Raw genomic sequence first — 21,220 nt, 5'->3', positions numbered from 1 at the left:
GATGATTTTTTCTAGATCCATCCATTTGCCTGCAAACCTCATGATGTCATTGTTTTTCTCTGTGGAGTAGTACTCCATTGTGTATATGTACCATATTTTCTTTATCCATTCTTCAGTTGAAGGGCATCTAGGTTGTTTCCAGGTTCTGGCTATTTCAAACAAAGCTGATATGAACATAGCTGAGCAAATGCCCTTGTGGTATGATTGAGCATTCCTTGGGTATATGCCCAAGAGTGCTACAGCTGGGTCTTGGGGGAGATGGATTCCCAATTTCCTAAGGAAGTGCCATATTGATTTCCAAAGTGGCTGTACAAGCTTGCATTCCCACCAGCAGTGGAGGAGAGTTCCCATTGCTCCACATCCTTTCCAACATAGGCTGTCTTCTGTGTTTTTATCTTAGCCACTCTGACAGGTGTAAGGTGGTATCTCAGAGTCGTTTTGATTTGAATTTCCCAGATAATTAGACGTTGAGCAATTCCTTAAATGTCCTTCAGCCATTTGAACTTCCTATGTTGAGAATTCTGGTCCTTTGCTCTACAAAAGCTTCTCAGTTTCAACAGGTCCCATTGATTGATTGTTTCTCTCAGTGTCTGTGCTACTGGTGATGTATTTAGAAAGTGATCTCTGGTGCCAATGCATTCAAGAGTACTTCCTACTTTCTCTTCTATCAGTTTCAGAGTAACTGGATTTATGTTGAGGTCTTTGATACACTTGGACTTAAGTTTTGTGCACGGTGACAGATATGGATCTATTTGCAACTTTCTACACATTGACATCCAGTTATGCCAGCACCATTTGTTGAAGATGCTTTCTTTTTTCCATTATACATTTTTGGCTTCTTTGTCAAAAATTATATGTTCATAGGTGTGCAGGTTAATCCTTTAAGATATCTTAATTGACTTGCTAAGTCTGTCGACTGCATAGAACAGTAGAAATCCAAGGGAATTTCAAGGCAGCTACCTAGTGTGGTGGCAGTCTAAGATGGGAACCCAGAGAGGGCCCACCACCCACCAGGAGAAAGAAAGTCAAAGAGAGTCTGGCCTTGTGCTTCGGCCTGAGCCATGCAACTGAGCCTGAGCCAGGGGCCTTGTAAACCCAGAAGCAGCTTTTTTAGTGAATTCTTGCCATGTTTAGCACAATTTTAGATGAATTTCTAAATGATAAATCATGGAGCCAAATATAAGGATGAAAGCCTTAGATCAGGGAAATAGGGAAAGCCACCAGCCAACCTTACCTCACCAATTTTGCACCTTCAAATGCGAGTTACTTCCTATCTACCCACGCCTATATGCCTTGCTGTTCTGCCATCTGATTTGCTCTCTCTGTTAAGCTACATTACTTCCTCTTCCTGCCCAGCTCTGTCACTTCCTGTCTATCTGTATAGACCTCCTGACCTCCACAGTTAACTAGTGTTGGAATATAAGGCATGTGCCACCACACCTGGCTCTGTTTCCAGTGTGACCTTGAACACACAGAGATCCAAGTGATAAGACTGAAGGTGTGTGCTAACATTGCATGACTTCTGTGTTGTGGCTGGCTTTTTCCTCTGATCTCCGGGCAAGCTTTATTTATTAAAGCACAAATAAAATATTACCACATTTCAGCACAAATAAAATCTCACCACATTAAGGTGGTGCCTATTTTTAAATCTAAGTTATATTTCTTGTAGACAACAGATATATGTAATTTGATTCTTGATCCTTTCAGCCACTCTGTGTCTTTTGATTGGGGAATCCAGGCCATTAATATTTAAAGTTATTATTGAACTGTGTTTGTTGATTACAGCCATTCTGTTGTTGATATGTGGGTAGTGTTTGTGACCTCAGTGGTACTCTGTGGTTTAGTAATTATAACTTTTCTTTTTTTTCCCACAATGTCTTGGCTATGCTTATCCCCCTCACTCTTCAGTTTTCTTGTATTTTCTTTTGTTTTGATTTGTTGAATACATTTTTTAGGGTTGTTTTTAACATGGAAAGTTTTTCTTTCTCTTTCAATTATGGCAGATAGTTTTGCTGGGTATTAGTTTAGGTTGGCCATCATGGTCTTTCAGGACTTGGAATGTGGTATTCTAGGCTGTTCTGGCTTCTAAAGTTTCCATTGAGAAACCAGCTATTATTCTGAAAAGTTGCCCTTTATATGTGATTTGTGTTTTTTTCTTTTGCAGCTATCTATACTCGTCTCATTTTGTAAACTTAGTGCTTTTACTGTGATATGTCATGGGCATCTTTTCTAATCTTGTCTTTTTGGTGCTCTATAATTAAGATATAATTGCATCACTTTTCCCCTCCTCTTTCCTCCCTCCGATTGATCTCCCTTATAATTCATCCTGTGATACCATTCACTTCCTTTCAAGTTGATGGTTGCTTTTTCTTTGTTATTGTTGCATGTACAGATTTTTAAAGCATCATTTCTTTTGTAGAATTGAAGTGACTAGATGATTACCTGGAAGTTTTTTGGTCTGCTCCTTGAAATTCAAGATGTCCAGTAAACTCTTAATAGGTGGCTTGTTAATTTTTAACACTTTAATAATCTTGAAACAAACCAATGAATGTTACCATTCACATTATGCTTCACCTTCCCCCTACCTCTGACTCCCAAAGTCATGTATAAATAAGAGTATGTATGCAGGGAAATTTCAAAGAGAGAGACTTTAAATGTTTTCACTACAGATAAATATATGAGGTAGTAGATATGTTAATTAACTCAATTTAGTCATTTTACAAAGTGAAAATATGTTAGAACATCATATGCATACAAAAAAGACAATCTTCATATGTCATTATAGTAGTTACTATGAACTCTTAAGACAGACCTTAGTAGGCCCAAACTTGCTCATTATATTTGCCTACTCAGATATCTTTCTAGACAAAACAATGAAAAAACTGGCACCTTATAAATTAATAGCCATTTTTAATGTCTAAAGGGTTTAGGTAAGTTATTTATTCCTAAGCATTTATATCTTATATCTAATTTGTGTGTGATCACTCTATGGATGAATTGCCTTTTGTTCATAATAAGAGTATTTTTATGTTAAGTTTTTTTTCTTAGACCCATTCATGATAAATTTTGGGGACATGCAATAATAGTACTCTTAGAAAGGGATTTAATTGCTGTAGCCTTAAAATATAAAATGCGTGAGTTTTGTTGCAAGGACACTTTATTGCTTCAGTAGTCATAAAAAGAAGAGATCATGAAAAATTATACTAGGACATTGTGATAATTTGTTTCATCACTATCATAGTAAACATCTCCATGCATAAACTTTTCCAAAGTTTAAATTATTTTCCCAACATAGATTCCTAGTTCAGAGTCAGAAGTTATTAATATTGCCAGATGGCTTTGTAGAAAGGCTGTATTTAAGGCATATTTCTATAATGCGTCTAATGCCTGTATCTCCATATTCTTAACAGATTTAAGGATCTTTACTTGGAAGGATCCTGCATCAACGCCTCTTTTTATTTGGCAGTTTTAATTGTTAAATCTATTAGTCATTTTAATTTTCTTTATGAATTATATTTAGGTTTTTTGTATATTTTTATATGAACACTTAAAATATTTTAAGAACCAACTGGCATCTTTCCACAGAATCATTAATCAGTCTTAAAAAATAAATTTCTCTTACTAATCATTCTTTTATAAACTCAGCTTGCCCATATGAGAAATAGAAATCACCAATTTGCCATTCATTGTTTGTAGTCTAGACCTCTCAGGCTTCTGACTGCCCTGCCTCCAGAGTGCCTGCTGAGGTACGGCAAAATTCAATAGGACAGTTGTTTACATGACTCTGTATCTTTCAGGGTTAGTTGCTTGAAAGATACCATGAATTCACAAACTCCTGGAATAACACAAACCTCAAAATTTGTGCCTTGGTTGTAGGTGAATTGTTTTTGTTACAGTTGCAGGTAAGACAGTAATTATACTTAATTATTCAGTCAGCTACATTTGTCATAATGTGGCTTTCCCACATTTCCATGTAATGTATAGGCATATATGTTTATATATGTGTGTATGTATGTATATGTATGTATATATACATATATATGTAACATGTTACATACATATGTAAACACAGAGAAGCTCTTTTATTTTGTAATCATAGCTACTGTTTTTTCCCCTTCAGTTTGTGTCTATTATATTTACTCTTAGAAAGTCTTTCTCAGGACAAACAGTAGTCAGGTTGGAGACCCTAGACAGCCTCTGTGCCTTACCAATAGAAGTACAAGAACCATTGCTGCAGTGATGTGAAGATTCTTGCTGAAGTCTAAAGAAAAGAAGAATGTTGGATGTGAGAGTTTGTGGAAGAATGACATAGTGAAATCAGCAGATTCATTGTTTTCAAATCTTGTAATTTGTGAGTCTTCCTGCTATTTTGCTTCAAAGTAACATATCCTGTTGTGAATGTAATAGCAGTAATAGCTAGGAATATTTCCACAAGCATTTTCTCATCTTTCAGTGTGGAAGAATGGATAGGATATCTTTTTGAACCATTTCCATATTTTGTTAACGATTATGTTGCTTAGTGTGTGGTTTTGATAGTACCTTTATAGTTTCATTTATTTGGATAATTTTGTCTTCCTTTCATCTTAGTACCATGACTTTCTCATATAATATCTCATAACTCTCTGGCAAACAATGACCATTGTTGTAGAAATGAAGACTCACAATGTAGTATTTTATCATACACATCAATTACAGTATGCAGATTCTCTCTTTTTCAATGTAGCTTTTCTCCATTATATCACATCAGTTTCCTTAAAAGACAGTACCATACAGGCAAGTGATCATTGTGCATCCATAAAATGGTTCTCAGCAGATCTGTTCCAGTGTGTTGTCCTAATCTGAACACATTCATGCTGTAGCAATGGGTCAAGGCCACTGTGTTCTCAAAGCAGTCAGGATAATGATGTGCAAAATTTGTGAGTAGAGTTGTATATGTTGGAGACTGTCAAACTCATAAACCCAAGCTTCCTTTTCTGATCTTGTATAGTAAAGATTCTGAGTCTTCCCTTACTGACTAAGTTGGAAGAAAGTTAAATCTGTTGGATTTCTCTAAGGGTAACAATTATTATGCATGCCTTTATATGTGCATAAATATATTGAGAATGTACAATTATGCAAATTACAGAAGTCATTATCCAATTTTAATAGCAAACAAAATAGATATATGAATATATCTAGATAAATATAAAAAATTAAGTGGGAACAAAAATTAGCACATCTATGTCCAATAAAAATTACCAAATTGATAAGAGCAGGGTTAGATGTTTCTTAGTTTGAACCTAATTTCTTAATGTCTGAAAATCTTAATTTGAAAGAAAATGTGTGTAGAATCTTTTCTATAACTTCTCTTTTAGTATATTTCTATTATTTCAAGTTGAGCATAAAGTCAGAGCAATCTACTGTGGACCACAAAATATTTTCAGTTAATTTAGTCCTGTTTGTGGTCAGATTTTGGCCTTCTATCTTAATTCTTTGGTATTTTCAATATATTTAATATCAGAAATGGTATTGGCCCAAAACAAAACCAACCAACCAATCAACCAAACAATGGCAAAGAGTTCACATTCAACAGTTTTCATATGAAAATAATTAAGATTATCACTCGGTCCCCAAATCATTATCAGTTGGAACTGGTCATCAAAGACATAAACATACAGTTTGAAAGAATATTTCATAGTTTTCAGAAGCATCACTTAATAAGCCTATGATACCAAATGTCTCATGCAAATGTTAGTAACTATCTCATTACAAAGCCAAGACCATCTGATACTGATGTTTTTATCAGAATAGTTATTAGATAATAGATACAAAATTAGCCACTTTAAAGATGTAATCATGCATAGATTAGAGTTGAGTGAAAGCAGTGTACATTTCCCGTGGTGGCTCACAACCATCCATAACTCAGGCTATATCCCTTGGTACTCAGGTCAGGGATGGGTGAGACACCATGGGAACTGAATCTAGGTCCTCTGTAAGAACCCCAAGTTCTCCTAACCACTGAGCCATCTCTCTAGCCTCATCTAGTTTATTTTATATTACCTTCTATACATGAATATTTGTAGATTGTGAATGCTAGAAGCTTTCTTTAACATTTTCAGACTCGTAGAACAAGTTTTGTTCTCCATTCACTTAATTTCAATTTACTTTTAAGAGAAATGCCAAGATTTAGATAAAGGAATGATAAACTAAACGAATTTTAAAAATATAGTCAGCAATGATTGTTTTGAGCTTTAGATGTTTGTTTATTTGGGGAACATGCAGAGCTGAGAAATCTTTGTAAAATGTTGTAATGGACACTTCTCTTTAAACATGCCTTTCTTGGTGAAGTACTTCTTTGTGCTCTTCAGGCGTGTCATCATTAGAGATAATGGACCTACATAGTTAGAACTTCACAGCTGCTTGGATTAGTGATGGCTTGGACTAGGGTTTCATTGGGTAGGATTAACTGTGTTTAAAGATGGCAAAATGCCATTATAACATTAATGCCAAAATTTAATGAGAACCAGCAGTTAACTTCAAGGACCTTTATAATTTAATATGGGAGCATGATCGTGTTCTCATTATTTTAATGTAGTGTCTATTAAAATAAGTTTATCTTCTTTCTTGAGATTTTTTTTTAACATAGGCACCATTTGTTGAATATTGACTGTATTTCTGTCACTTTTCTGGAGTATTGAGGAGGAACACCATTTCCCTTCCTGTTGAGAAATTTGAAGGAATGGGAAATACTTCCTTAGGAAACTTAAGTATTCTCTTTAGTTTCCTAACACGTGAATCTCCTTCATCTCTTGCTTATTTTTAAAAGATTTATTTCATGTATATGAGTGTTTTTCCTGCATAAATGTTTGTGCACTGTGTGTTTATGTGGAAGTCATAAAAAGGCCTCAGATCCCTTGAAACTTGAAACAGGGATGATTGTGAGCCACCACGGAAACTCAACCCAGTTCCTCTGTAAGAGCAGCAAGTTCTCTTAACCACTGAGCCATCTCTCCAGCCCCATGTAGTTTATTTTATATTAGCTACATTTTCCATTTTTGGGTTGTACTGAAAAGGGTTAGGATACTGAATTTCATATGTATAGGAAAATTGATGAGCATCAGTTGGATGCACAGCTAAATGCTATCAATACTGTTTTCGTTGGTATCTGATGGCTGAACCCTACAGAAATAGAACATAGGTTTTGTATAAAATTGCAAGTACAGGAGGTAGCATATATTTAATAATTGGATTTTTTCTAGAGTAGTCTTTCTGTGATGAAGGTTTATAGTGATAACTTCCAGTAAAATGTGACATTTATGAGGTCACTCCTTTTTCTAAACATGTCATGTTCCTATGTTCGTAATATAAAATAGTGAACTAAACCCAAGCACTTCCTGTTTCATTTTTTCATAATCTTGTCTATATCTGTATACAAAGAAATGTTAAGACCTTCTAAAGTATAAAATACAAATCATAAACAAAAGGTTGGAAGAAATAAAAGATGGCAGAGGAGAAATCATATTCAATAAACCCCGATGGAGAAAATCCTCCAGTATTTAGTCTGTGGTCCAGGCTTCCTAGTAGCTAAGGAAAGAAGTAGAACTTGGTGTAGATTTCTGACAGTAAAACACATATCCGTTTGTCAGAACAAGCGAGCCGTCTTCTTATTGTTAATAGGAACGACTTGTCCAGGCAATTTGGATAAGAACTGGTGAAACACATAATGAATGGTCCTTCCTGATTTTTTTTTAATAGAAAATTTTAAAAAATCAGTGCACATAGTTAATTGTTTTATTCATTGGTCTGTAGAGAACATGGTGGGGACGGTGTTAAAAACAAGACTCATGCTCCCAAAGAAGGGAGTTTGAAACCTCTAGCATATTTACAATAGAGAGAAGCTTGTTTTCTTCTGACTGACAGACATGTGAAGCAGAAGAAAGATGCAAAAGGTGGCTGCTAAGGGTAGCATTGTTAAAAATAGGAGAGTATAAATGAAATTTTTGTGGTAGGATGATATCTGAAAGACTGATCTGGCCTCTGAGAAGTTTTAAATATGCCAGTTCCCTGCAGCAGGAAGATCTGTCTCTGTTTTGGACAATATATCCAATTTAGGAAATTATTATTATTCAAAATTAATGTGAACAATTTTTCCTTTGAGGCTGCCTTTTCCATAGGTGATGTTTTCCAGATGGGCTTTGGCCAAAATTCTTAATGTTTTGTATTCTCTTTCCTTGAGAAAGGAGCTTTTCTGATATCCTCTATTTTCCCTCTTTCTTTATCCCATCCTAGGGAAGAGAACACCAAAAGCCAAGGAGAAGAGAAACAAGAAGAAGAGGAGGAAGTTGACCGAAAGAGCCCAAGAGCAGCACAGTGTCTTCCTAGCTACAGACAGAGCTACCTAATAAAATACAGGCAATAGTGGGGGGATTTTGAGTGGGATTTTGTTGCTGTTGTTTATATTGCAAAAGTGCACAAAGCTACTCTCCAATCCACACTAGTGGACAGCATTCCTGCTGCTCTGACCAGTATCATTTTTCAGTAACATTACAAAGGGAAGTGCCCAAGCATGGACTTTGGGTTATTTATGCTTTGATTTGAATATGTGATAGCAGGAGCTTGTTGACCTCATCAGTGGGAGCTAAAGCATGTATACTCCTGTGATGAGCACCATGTGTCCTAAGCATCTGCCCCTGGCACAGTGAACTTGTAGGAGGCATGTGGCTATAGATCACCACCAGAGAGTGCACCCATGCCTACTTTCCTGAAAGAAAATGCAGAAGCGGGCAAGCGCTGTTCCCTTGTGACTTTTGTTTCTCACATTATGCATTGTCAAAGACAATTGTGATTGGAAATAATGCTTAGTGTCACCACATGGTGTTTTCATCATTGGTGACCTTCAAATGATCTTTCAATGAGACTGCTTTTTAGCTAGGGGTATTCTGTGGAAATTCCTACTATATTTCAGCCTAGTGCTTACATGTACAGAGTCTGCTGAGCTCCATACAAAGCTCCACATTGTATATTTTTGCTTTCTGTGTGTAACAAGTCATACCTGATTGATAAGATGTCACTTTGTTCTTAGTGGTTCTTAACTATGGTCTGGTACATGATTGTTCTAATTCTGAAAATTGACAAGTGTTTTGTTGCCATTTTGTTTCTTCTGTTTGTATTATTTTTGGTGGGGGTGGGGTGGGCTTGTTTCCAGTTGTAAGTTTAGGATAAGCTAGTTTGTACATAGAGTCAAATGACTGATGTCAGAGTTTCAGTGCAGATAGAACTTCCCCAGTTCATGTGTCACACACACACACACACACACACACACACACACACACACACACACACACACACCACAGTAAGCAGCTTCTAGCATCTGGCCATCAGAAACCAAACTCCTTTTGAGTTCAGAAAGTGATGACTTATGAAACACAACTGAAAACATGAGTACTTGTGTGCAGTGCAGTTACTTGTATTTATTACACACAATTTCCAGCTTCATTTTTTTCAAACTTAAAGTAACTCATCACATTCAATGAAAGGTTACCTGGCAAAATTTTTGGGTCACAGGGGAAGCTGCTATCCTGAAATCACCTAGGAGATGAAGGAGAAAATAGGAGGCTTCCTCCAGCTGAGAGTCACAGCGCACATTTCTCTGCTGAGCCAGAATGTCTTCCACTAAAACAAAGAACATGATGGAGGCTTCCCATCTGATTCACACAGCCATGATTTCAGAATCTCCCTTGTCCCCTTGGGTCAGTCAGTCCTTTGACTTAATGAATTGACAGGCTCTAAATGCTTTATCTTCCTGGCTGATCCAGGGAGAACTTAGAACAAAAGAAGTTGTAGAGTTTTGAGGAAACAGTCAGAGCAAGGAAAAGCCTTTTCCTCACTTTGCATTGGTAAAACTACCTCTTCAGCATTTTTGTTGAGTCAGAAACATCTTGCTGATATGTATAGATGTCATAAGCTTCATTGTGAAAATATTGATGCAAGATAAGCCATATATGAATGTTGTATTCAACTTTCGGCTTGCACTTAATCCTAAAGTGTTCCCTTCCCTTCATGTCTATTCATACACTATATTCCTATTTACTAAGTGGGGAGGGGTCTTCTTAATATCATACTTCATTGTTAATAAGTCAATGCTTGTTATGTTTCTGGGCTGTTGTTTTTGTGCATTAAAAACTCAAAAACTGCTTTTGGACTATTTTTTACTTTAAGAGTATACTTAGGGGAAAGTGTAATGCTTTACCAACACCACTGTCTACTTGCGATCCATCAAAAACATGAGAGAATATATTGATAGACCTCTAGGATACTCATTTCAGTAAAAATTATTGCAAAGTAGTTGAAAGTAGGATTCTCAGAACTAGACTTCCCAAGTCCCAATCTGGCCTAAGAAGACTGAGAGAAATTGTTCTCTCTCCCGGGGTTCTTATCTACCTGTAGGACTATGTTTTAAGGACTGCACTAAAAAATGTACTACAGCCATCCTACCTGAAGTATATTGTATAATGTATAATGGTATACTCAACTGTGTATTACAAATACTTGAAAACATTACGTTCATACTGAACGTTCACTTTTTATCATTCCTTAACCAATGTATTTAGCAACACTTAAACATAGCACTTATACATATTAGGTATTTTTGATAATTTTTAGTGTATGGGAATTTTGTGCACATAGTAAATTATGTATAAATATAACACAATTTGCTATGTGAGCATATTTGGGTTTAGGTGTCTTCAAGAACCTCTTAGAACCAATGTCATGAGGAAACCAAGACATCCTTGTACAGAGTGAGTTAAGAATTTGGTGATATATATAAAGTGTGGTCACTATAGCAGATTATTAAGTACTATAGAAATTGTTACCTATTATTTCTTTCATTAGCTATTTAGATTTTTCCCCAAAACATTCTATTAATAAAATAGAACCTAATTTGTTCAGTGCTAGAGACTTTTGCAAGCATCAATAGTATCCTATGTCCCATCTCCCATACTGTAAAGAAACAGTTGAATTAACGTTTATGAAAGTATCATACAGTGCTCGCTTCGGCAGCACATATACTAAAAAAAAAAAAAAAAAAAAAGGAACGATATAGAGAAGATTAGCATGGCCCCTGTGCAAGGATGACACGTAAAATCATTAAGCATTGGGGTTGGGGATTTAGCTCAGTGGTAGAGTGCTCACCTAGCAAGCACAAGGCCCTTGGTTTGATCCTCAGCTCAAAAAAAAAAAGTATCATCAGCTTCAGTCTATTATTAATTCACTCCTAGACAGTGCTTAACTTTTATTCTTGTGAGCATTTATTTACACTCACTTATTTCTGAATTTCCTGGTTTAAAGAAAGCAAATATAAATCTAAAACTGAATACATGATTATTTCATAGTTTAGGAGCAGTCAAGGAAATAAACCGAACTAGATATTTCAAATGAACTCTAATATGAAGAATATATTAATTACACAGGTAATAAATCATCTGTAAAGTCTAATGAGTTACCAAGACAAGACAGAGTGGAGCAATATCAGCAATCCATTATCATGATTAAGGTGAGGAGAATTCAAGGAAAAGGTGGAATTTCCAATCTAGATATCACCACATTGACCCCAGAAGCTTAAAGCTATAGTTGAGAATATAGCTATAACAGAAGAATGTGGGACCAAAGAAAGAACACTTATCTAAGAGAAGGTGAAATCTCAGATATAATCTGGTCACTTAGAGAAATGTCACAATCTTAGAAAATCCTAGATCTCTTCTCAACAGCTTCTAAGAGGGCTTGCCATCATCCAGACCTGTCCCTGATCCCATGTGCAAAGGGTCCTGGATAATGCTGTGATCCATGATACAGAAGATAGATGTAAGCACAAACTGGCCAGCATACTCACCCAAGGCCTGACCCTAGATCTGGGCTGCCTCTTGCTTTCCTTTATGTTCTTGGTTAAGCAAGTGCCTTTGTATTTCTCATTTATTCCCGTTATTCTCCACATCTTGTTAATAACTAAGTTCTAGTGAGTGTTGACGTTTCTCTCTTCCCTTTCTTTGCCAAGGACTGGTCTTTTCTGGCTCCATTCTGGACTAGGTTGTTATTCCTATTCATTGCTGTTCACTTACTACAAATATTCCTGTATGTTCTCACCACTTCTTTTTCTATTAACATACGTATTTTGCTACTCTCTTGCTGAATATGCTCCTGTTCCTTGTAGACTCTAATTTTTTTTCTTGTTGAATGCTATATCCTTTTAACATCCTCTTAACCCTAGGTTCTCATAGGGATTTAGAAAAGTCTGAATGAGCCTCGGTTAGAGTTAATGTCAGGTCTTTAAAAACTGTGCTTAACTTGCACTCCCTTAGTGTCTTAGTTGGTACTCTTGGGAATATAAGAACAAACATGGATTCAAAAGCAGATGGTTCTTAAAGCAGAATAAGGGGTTGGGTAGTTTGGAAATGTGTATTGAATAAGTATTTAATCATATTGCCAGGTAAATATGAGGACTCATGTTAGCAAACTGCCACATGCCAACTCTTCCAGCTTAAGCAGATGTTGTTGAACACATTCTTGACTCCTGAACAAAATACTTAGATCCTTTCCCCAAAGTGGAGTTACAGGGTAGTGCTTCTAAAATTTTGAAGTTGACAGAGGTTTAATAACTTCTAGCTTCTCAGGTACATGTTAATGCCCTGAAGAACTTTCATATTCTCCCGGAAAATGTTTCTTAAAAATGACTGTCCAAGTGCTTCTGGTGGTCCTAACACCACCTTCCTGGTACTTCTGGGTACAGAAGTGTCTAAGCAGGCTTCCCATCTTGGTAGTATATTTTCATTCTGAATGTTTGGCCTCCCTTTCTGTCTTAGCATGACCAGAAAATAAGTATGTACCATATGACTTCTAAGAGTAAGAAATTGTAGACAGTGATTGCAGCACCTTCGTTCTCTGGGTGGCTTACTAGTACATGTGAGGATTTTCAGACTGAAGTTTGCCACCATTATGAGTCCCCCTACTGTGGAGACATTAGACTATGTGTCAATGGCAGGGATATCGAAGAAGAAACATTATATGTGCATTTTGACATGAAGACTAAATGATGAACATAGGAATTTTAGGAAGACTAGCCTAAGTACTGAAAAGCACCAGTATAAAGCTCCCGAGGAACAAACAGGATCAGGATGGTTGAAGTGCAGACAAAAAGGAAAAAAAAAGGTTAAAGTATAGTAGGAGGAAGGTGGAACAAACAGGAAGAGAGAAGACCCATGAAGTCCATAGAGAAAACTGATTTTGTTCCATATGCTGGGGAAAAAAAATACTGTTTTTTTTGTGCTTAAGCAGGAGAGAGGTGTACTCAGATTTCTGTACATTGTTCCCTAGGTCTTCTTTGTGAAAGGTAGATCTTTAGAAGGAAAGCAAAGTTACAATTAATTGGTTATTGCTTTAACCTGATGAGAATTCTTTCAGCATTGGTTAGTGGATATTATAAAATAAAAAGAGAGGGGCTGGATCTAGGGGCCATGGGAGTTGGATATGAGAAAAAGGAACAAATGGAGCCAAGATGTCAAGGTCTCTTGTTCTGAGTAACATATTTATGGGACAGAATTGGCAATAAATGGTTCTACTTTTCATTTGCTAGACTTGAAGTGGTGTTAGGCAGCTAAGTGGACACAGTAGGATGGCAATTGTTTATAAATACGGACTTCAGGGGAAAGGTGAAGGCCAGAATATAATTTTAGAATATATTGGAGTATAGCTTGTTCTTTGAATCACAGACCTTCATGTCTATAAAAGAATACAGATGGGAGAACAATAGCTTTGGGGTACTCAAACCTTCAATGTCAACCAGAGGGTGGGATGAGAATAGACATGGAAAAGTATCCTGAGAGGAACACCAGGAGCAGTTACTAAGTGTGATGAAAGGTTGCACTGAGCAGTGTAACGCACATTTACAATCCCAGCATTTACAAGGTAAGGAGACTGAGACAGGTTAATCAAGAGTTCAAGGCTAGCCTCAGATGTGTGAGGCCTGCCCAGAACATAGGAGAACTATCTTTAAAACAAGTTGGAGTTCAAGGCTTTCTGTGGCACCCTTCCCTCCTGATATATAATAAAAATAGTTGGAGAAGTAGGGAGCATTAGAAAAAACATAATAATTGAACATTTTTGTCTCCCCAAATTTACTTCTAAACTATATACTCCAAGAGTGAAATTTACCAATAGCTTACAATCCCTTGAAAGTGGTTTTGATATAGAAAAAACTTAAAGTATGTCAATGCTTAAAACATTTGGGAACTACTCTTAACATAAATGTGATAATGATACTTAATTTCAGGTTACCATATTATCTACCAATTTCATCTACATTTATGATGAAATAATTATCTCAATGGCTCTACAAAGGTTTTTCTTTTATTGCTTTCAAAATCAATAAAATGTATCAAGTGAGCTACAAAACAAGCATTCTGTGAATTATAGGTCCTTGAGTTTGTAATTTTCAGCAATGAGGATTTTTCAAACTTGTAATTATTGAGTTACTTTGGTAGCAGCTCTCTGATGTGAGCGCATACATGTCTGAACAGAATTAGGCAATGCACATGTACACAATCATAGTATTTAAAAGCAAAATCATGGTAAAAGTACTTCTTTTTTCCATGGTTTTCTGTGTGAAGTAGAACAAATGAAAGCTTTAATTACTTGCAATTCAATTTTAAATTAAATAAATGTGTTGTTATAGTTTCCCCATCACACTTGCCTGTCTTGGGTATATTCTCTCTTGTATGTGCTAATCTGGATAGCAACTGTGGCAAAACCTTGGAGAACTGGTTCCCTCTTCTCTGAGCCATGAGTATCATTCCATTTCCCAGTCCTGTTGCAGGTAGATGGTCCTTTTTCCTGACTTTAACTCACGGGGTTTCAGGGGAATGATGTATATCTACTTGAGAACTAGTATTTAATAGCAGGTGTACCTTCTGCATGATGTTTGTGCCTTGGGCACAAAGACAGGTCCATGGGGTAAAGGAAGTTTGTCTTTCAGTTACTGTATGGAAAATAGTTAACTCAAATAGTTGCCCAAGCTACACAAGTAAAATATCAGTATTTGTTGTCTTGAGCCTTAATGGTCCTTCATTGCTCTTTATCTTGAGTCAACATCTTCATCATGGACTTCAGAATGGTGAGAAATATATCCTTGTTCTTTAATCCTTCTAGTCATGGGTCTTCCTTCATGACAATCTAACAAATTAACCTCTGGACAGACTTTCACTGGAATCCAGGAAGCCGTGACTCTTTTAGGGGAGTCTACAGCCCTGACTTATTGATATCTTCCTCTAAATTGCTACAGCAAATATAAGTTGAAGCATTTTTAAATAAAATGTTTCAGCTTTTCTTCAACAATTAAATTATTTTTTTCAACAACTAGACTCTGGCCCCTTGAAATGAGACACCATATATTTAGTTTGTAGTAGCCATCCTATAAATGTTTGATTAACTTGAAAGGATTAGATGTTTGTTAATGGTCCAGTATTTTCTTACAGCCTAGAATCTTGAGAAGAAAGCTTTTTAAGATTGTGTGTGTATGTGTGTGTGTGTGTGTGTGTGTGTGTGTGTGTGTGTGTGTGCATTAAGGCATGGACAGTCCTATTTATCCTGGAACTTACTCTGTAGACCAGGCTGGCCTCGAATTCACAGAGATCTGCCTGCCTCTGCCTCCCAGGTGCTGGGATTAAAGACATGCACAACCACCACCAGGCTACATTTCTTAAAAAATGAGATTGTGAATTGCTTCCTAGTCTCTTATGTGATTATAATTTTCCTGCTATAATTTTGCCCAATGTCAAAAAGAGCAAGAAAAGGATCCAGGGACATGTGTGTTAACTGCCTTTGTAATTTATCAGATGAGTTCTCAATTCTATGTGGTGTACAAACTGACAGATGTTCAAAGTTTAAAAAAAGTAAAACATCTGTTTTAAGTGACACCTTACTTTTGTGATGAGCTAAGTGACTTGAGAGGGATTGCTGTAGGTTTTATTACCATGTGGAAAAACATTATACTTGCCTATCTTCATTCATTAGCCACACGCAGTGATGTGTGGTAGCATTAAGCTCTATCATCTACACACCCCCATGCAAGCCCTGGATCTTGTGCATGTCTTCAGCCTTGCTCTTCTCTATTCCTTGATTCCTCCAGTGCTGCCCATCTATGCCTGTCTCTGATAACATAAGTGATTTTCTCTTGGATTTGTTGGCAAAAACTTCTGGAAGTTCTCTGTGTTCTTTAGTCGGTTCTGCGGTTACATTATTAGAATCGTACTGAGCTATTGTGATCATTGGTCAAATGGAAAAAGGAAGCACCAGGCTTCAGCTCCAAGCAAAACCACTTTATGAGCATGTGGCTGGGGTGCACGTTAATAACACCAGCGCCCAGGTGGCCGAATTTATGTCCATCCTCTTGATCTGATAATATAGAGCAGGAGGATGAATAGGTAATGACCCAGGCTCAAAACAGATGGTGACTCCCTGTGTCTATGTTGTTGAAAACCTACAAAGGGGAAACATTAAATATGTGTCTTTAAATTTAAATTAGTGCATTTCAAAAACACAGGCTGCTGATCTTTGAAAACAGGGTAGCTGAATGTGTTTCATCTTACAGGTTTGAACTTTTGTGTGCTTTGGGGAAGAGCAACAGACAAAATGGATGGTATGTTTGTTACCCTTTCGTTAGTTCCTTAGTATCAGTGGTGCACCACTATAATTAGGAGCTTGTGTGCAGCTCTTTGTCATTAAATTTGCTACACCCTAATTATGGATGTTTAGAACATTTAAAAGACCACCATCTAAAAATTGGCATCCATTATTAAATATATTTCCTCAGGTCAGATGAATTTTCTTTTGCCCCATAATGCTGATTGAATTTTGTGCTAAGTTTTGTCTTAAAGCATTTTGTTGATAATTTACACAAACAATATTTTATCAAAATGTACTAAATTACATAATATCATACTGTCTGAATGTGTTCTTGGGATGTGAGGAGGTCTTTGAGTTTGAACCTTTCCAGGGATGATTAGTTCTTTGATTTGCATTCAGAGACAAATAAAACTGCTGCCCAAAGCCAATCCAAACATATCTCAGAATGATTTAGGGATATATTACCACAAACTCACCCTATGATTCTGTGAAAGTCTGGGATGATTTAATATAAAAGTACATAAAAATGAGTATAGTTGAAGACTGGGTACAATTTGAGGGCCATTCCAGAATCTGGTATGGACTCCCTCAATAGTTAGAGGAAAATGGGACCCAGGAAAAAGCAGGAGGAGAGAGACTCTCTGTCAGCTCCATGTCTCAAACCTGTGCTGTGTGAGTCCTGAGAAATAATCCGCATTCTTCCAAGTGAAACTGAAGTGGTCCGAGTTCAAAGCTGCTTCAGTTGACCTTGGATACACTCTGAGTTTTCCAACGTACCAGGATTTCTCACTGGGGCCTATTCCACACTACTCTGTGCATAGACCCTGTAAGTCCCGGGTCTGGTCTTCTTCCTAGGATTCATACATTCTCTCTCATTTCTTATGAGTTTCAAAACCAAATAGAAGGGAATGTTTCTATTAGCTTTTTCAATATTTTGACATGAAAATGTGGTTCTATTTAATTTAATCACCTCAAAAGCATTGATAAAGCATGAAATAATATCCAATGTCAAGCCATGTGACTTACATTAAGAGAAATGACTGGATTTCACACATTCTTTATTATTTTCTAAATTCGTGGTGTTGGATGATGCTCTAGGTCTTGTGCATTGGGAGGAGACACAGAATAGAATATGTTGCTTGGACTCTTGGGAAGAATGACAGTAATTTACCCAACAGGGCTGGGGAGATACATGGGGCACTTGGAGTAAAAAGTAATAAAATTACAGGTCTGGAGACTATACTTAGATAACATACAGAAAGATTATATTATCATTTCTGATGAGACCAGTCTTCATTAAAAAATACCATTCTGATGCCCTCCTTAAAGGGAGAACATATGACCTTCCTCTACTTAAAGGTGTTTGCATGTGGAACTCTAGACTGAATGGATGGTCTTTCCCTACAATGTTGATCCCTAAATAATATCTTTTGTGATAATGGTACAAAGAAATATGTGCCATATTTAACACCATAACCTCTAAGGTATTTATAAATTCCTAAAAGAAATTTCAAATATAACAGAAGCTCTTTCATGGTCTAAATATAATCTTTAATTTAGATAAAATTTAAGCTAATAACTTCAATAAAGTCAGATTATAAAAACTGACATTTTGATACTATTTTTATATTAGTACTTTTATGTTATTGCAGTATTATTCATGCCAGCCAAGACATGCACATCTTAATTGTCCATTAACTGAAGAATGGGTAAAGAAAAACATGCTACATTTTCACAGTGGAATACTACTCAGTTGTAAAAAGGAATGAACTCCAGCCATCTGTGACAGATGACACAGATGGATCTAGCAGTCATTGTGTTAAATGAAATATGGCGGGAACCAAAGGACAAATACATGTGTTTACTCACGTGGAAATTAATGAAGGAGAGAAGAAAGGTGGGTGTGAGAAGTCAGAAGAGGCGATGGGAACACGTTAAGCTCTAGTCTTCTATAGCACAGTAGGAGGACCACAGCAAGAGCTTAAGGTGAGTTTCAAACTAACTACAAGGCAGGGGCAGGAAGATTCCTAAACATAAAGAAATGGAAATAGCAACTGTTTTGAGATCGTTAGTGCCAATTTTTCTGATTTAGTAATTGTGCATGGGATCTGTCACCCTAAGCGTAATGTACAATTATATGCAGCTAAAATGCAAAACAATGTGTTATTTTATGTACAAAAGAGCAAAAAACTGTTATGTAATCTCTTTTCCTGAAAGGACATTTGGCCTTTAATATTTCTGGACTGTTTCTAAATTTGAACATAGTTGTACATTAACAAGAACAGACTCACAGACTGGGGACGTATCTCAGGGGTGCAGCCCTTGACTAACCTTTAAGTTCAATCCTTACCACCACACTCATAGAAATAAATTAGAGTTATATATAGTTAAAATGCATAATTGTTTTAAAATGCATTATAAAATTCATCTGAATTGTTAACAGTATACAGGAATGTATTACTTTAGAACAAGTCATTTATTGTATGCTTAAACTGATTCCAGTGTTAGTCTATGCACTAAACTGGAGCTGGAGGTTTAGGCTCTGCCCTCAAATAGCTCCTCCCTCCCTCTCTTGCTTCCTCTTTCCATTCTTTCCTCTCACCTTCCATGCCTCTCTTCCTCCCTTTCTTCCTTCCTTCATCCCCCTCCTCTTAACTTTCAAGATTTAAAAAAATTTTTTAGATTTATCTATCATTTACTTTTGTGTTTCTCTTCTTTTTTTTCCATTTATTTTATATACCAACAAATCTTGTTCCTTTCCCCCACCTCCCTCCTTCCCCCCCCCCCCATCCACTCCTTCTCCATCTTCATTCAGAAAGGGGCAGGCCTCCCATGGGAATCAACAGAGCATGGCCCATCAAGTTGAGGCAGGACCAAGCTCCTCCCCCTGCATCAAGGTTGGGGAGGCAACCCAGCTTGGGGATTGAGTTCCAATAAGCCAGCTCAAGCACAGGTCCTGATCTCATTGCTAGGAACCCTACAAACAGACCAAGCTACACAACTGTCACACACATACAGAGGGCCTACGTGAGTATCATACAGACATGAGTATACATATAATTTAATTTTTTTTAAAAATAAAGATTAAGTTTTTTCTAATTATGTGTTTGCTTATGTCTATGTGTATGTACCTGGAGAGCTTCTCTCCAGGTCCTGCCAAGCCCCAGCAGTCCCACAGCCCACTTATAAAATAAACACACAGACTCTTATATTACTTAAACTGTTTGGCCTAATGGCTCAGGCTTCTTGTTATCTAGTTCTTATATCTTAATTAACCCATTTCTATTAGTCTATAAGTTGCCATGTGGCTCGTGGCTTACCAGTACCTTACATCTCCCTTGTCATGGTGGCAGCTGGCAGTATCTCACTCCTCAGCCTTCCACTTCCCCTAATTCTCTTCTCTTCTTGTCCTGCCTATACTTCCTGCCTGGCTACTGGCCAATCAGTGTTTCATTTATTAACCAATCAGTGCAACACATTTGACACACAGAACATCCTACAGCATGTGTATGTGCTTATGGATGAAGGCACCTTGGTAGCTAGAAGTGGGTGTTGGATCCAGAGTTACAGGTGGTTGTGAGCCACTCCATGTTGGTGCTGGGAGCAGAACTCAAGTCTTCTGCAAGGGCAGTGCAAACTCTTAACTACTTAACTCTCAAATGGCCTTTTTCCAGAAGAGACCAAAAACTTTTATGTAGGATCTGCTACGTAATTGTGGGGCCTTCAATAACTTGAAATTGCAGAGAAAGACTAAAAATTTAGAAATTTTAAAAGAACCCAAGTGCAGCATTAAAACCAATATCAGTCATGAAAACTGTGCCATCCCATGGCCTCATGCCCATTAAGTCAGCCCTAGATGTAAGTGTAATTTTAAGTCGGCCCTGGATGGTAAGTGCCTTAGGAGAACAGCATGTTATCCTGTCCCAGGAACACAAGGGACTTGGTGCTTCCATCTGGACAGTTCTTGTATCTTTACAAAACAGCATGGAGTAACCAACACAGATCTGACTGCTGTTAGCAAAAAGTGACAGGCCATGAACCACACCTGAAAAAAAAAAAGACAAAAACAAAAACCACAACAACAAGCAAGCAAAAAACCATACTTATATTGAATTACATAGGACATTTTGTTTCAAACACAGAAACCAACATTTGGAGAGGGCAGTCATTTTTATACATGAAGAATTATGAGGCCGACATAGTGTTGAACACCAAATGTTTGTGATTTTGTTCTCTGATCTTTGGGAGCCAGAGAAACTCATACTGTGCTCTTTTTTGTGTTCTAACCCAGTCAAGACAATATAATTCTAAGAAAACAAATGAAACTTATTCCAGGACAGGACATCAATCGTTTTTTGTTCCTTTTTTTTTTACAATAAGAGTGAACAGACCAACAGGCTTGTGGCTTTTCTTATTTGAAGTAACTTCAATGTCTAAAAGTTGCTAAGTAACACTTTTTAATAATAAGAGATTTCAAGGCCAGGAGATTAATGATCCATGACCCTATTTAAGAGAAATATTAGTGCTACATCATGAGGCAAGAGGGCTGAATACAGTAATGGGAACT

The 21,220-nt window shown here is 36.9% G+C and overlaps 1 protein-coding gene and 1 pseudogene across 3 annotated transcripts in view; both read left to right on the top strand.

Annotated features, from left to right (window-relative positions):
• Rspo2 (R-spondin 2) overlaps positions 1-10,190 on the top strand; it is a 157,914-nt gene extending 147,724 nt beyond the window's left edge. For 2 of the 3 annotated variants that reach the window (XM_036208437.1, XM_036208438.1), the window contains exon 6: positions 8,269-10,190. In XM_036208437.1, the coding sequence (XP_036064330.1) occupies positions 8,269-8,381 (113 nt within the window). In that variant the 3' untranslated portion in view covers positions 8,382-10,190. The remainder of the gene's footprint in view (positions 1-8,268) is intronic. The other variant, XM_036208439.1, reaches the window with a different exon arrangement.
• An 868-nt stretch (positions 10,191-11,058) lies between these two features.
• LOC118597571 lies at positions 11,059-11,142 on the top strand (annotated as a pseudogene).
• The last annotated feature ends 10,078 nt before the right edge of the window (positions 11,143-21,220 follow it).

Source organism: Onychomys torridus, chromosome 16 (assembly GCF_903995425.1).
Source record: "Onychomys torridus chromosome 16, mOncTor1.1, whole genome shotgun sequence".
NCBI classification, from domain to species: domain Eukaryota; kingdom Metazoa; phylum Chordata; class Mammalia; order Rodentia; family Cricetidae; genus Onychomys; species Onychomys torridus.
Note: the sequence above shows the minus strand (reverse complement) of the source record. Positions and strands in the feature narration are given on the sequence as shown.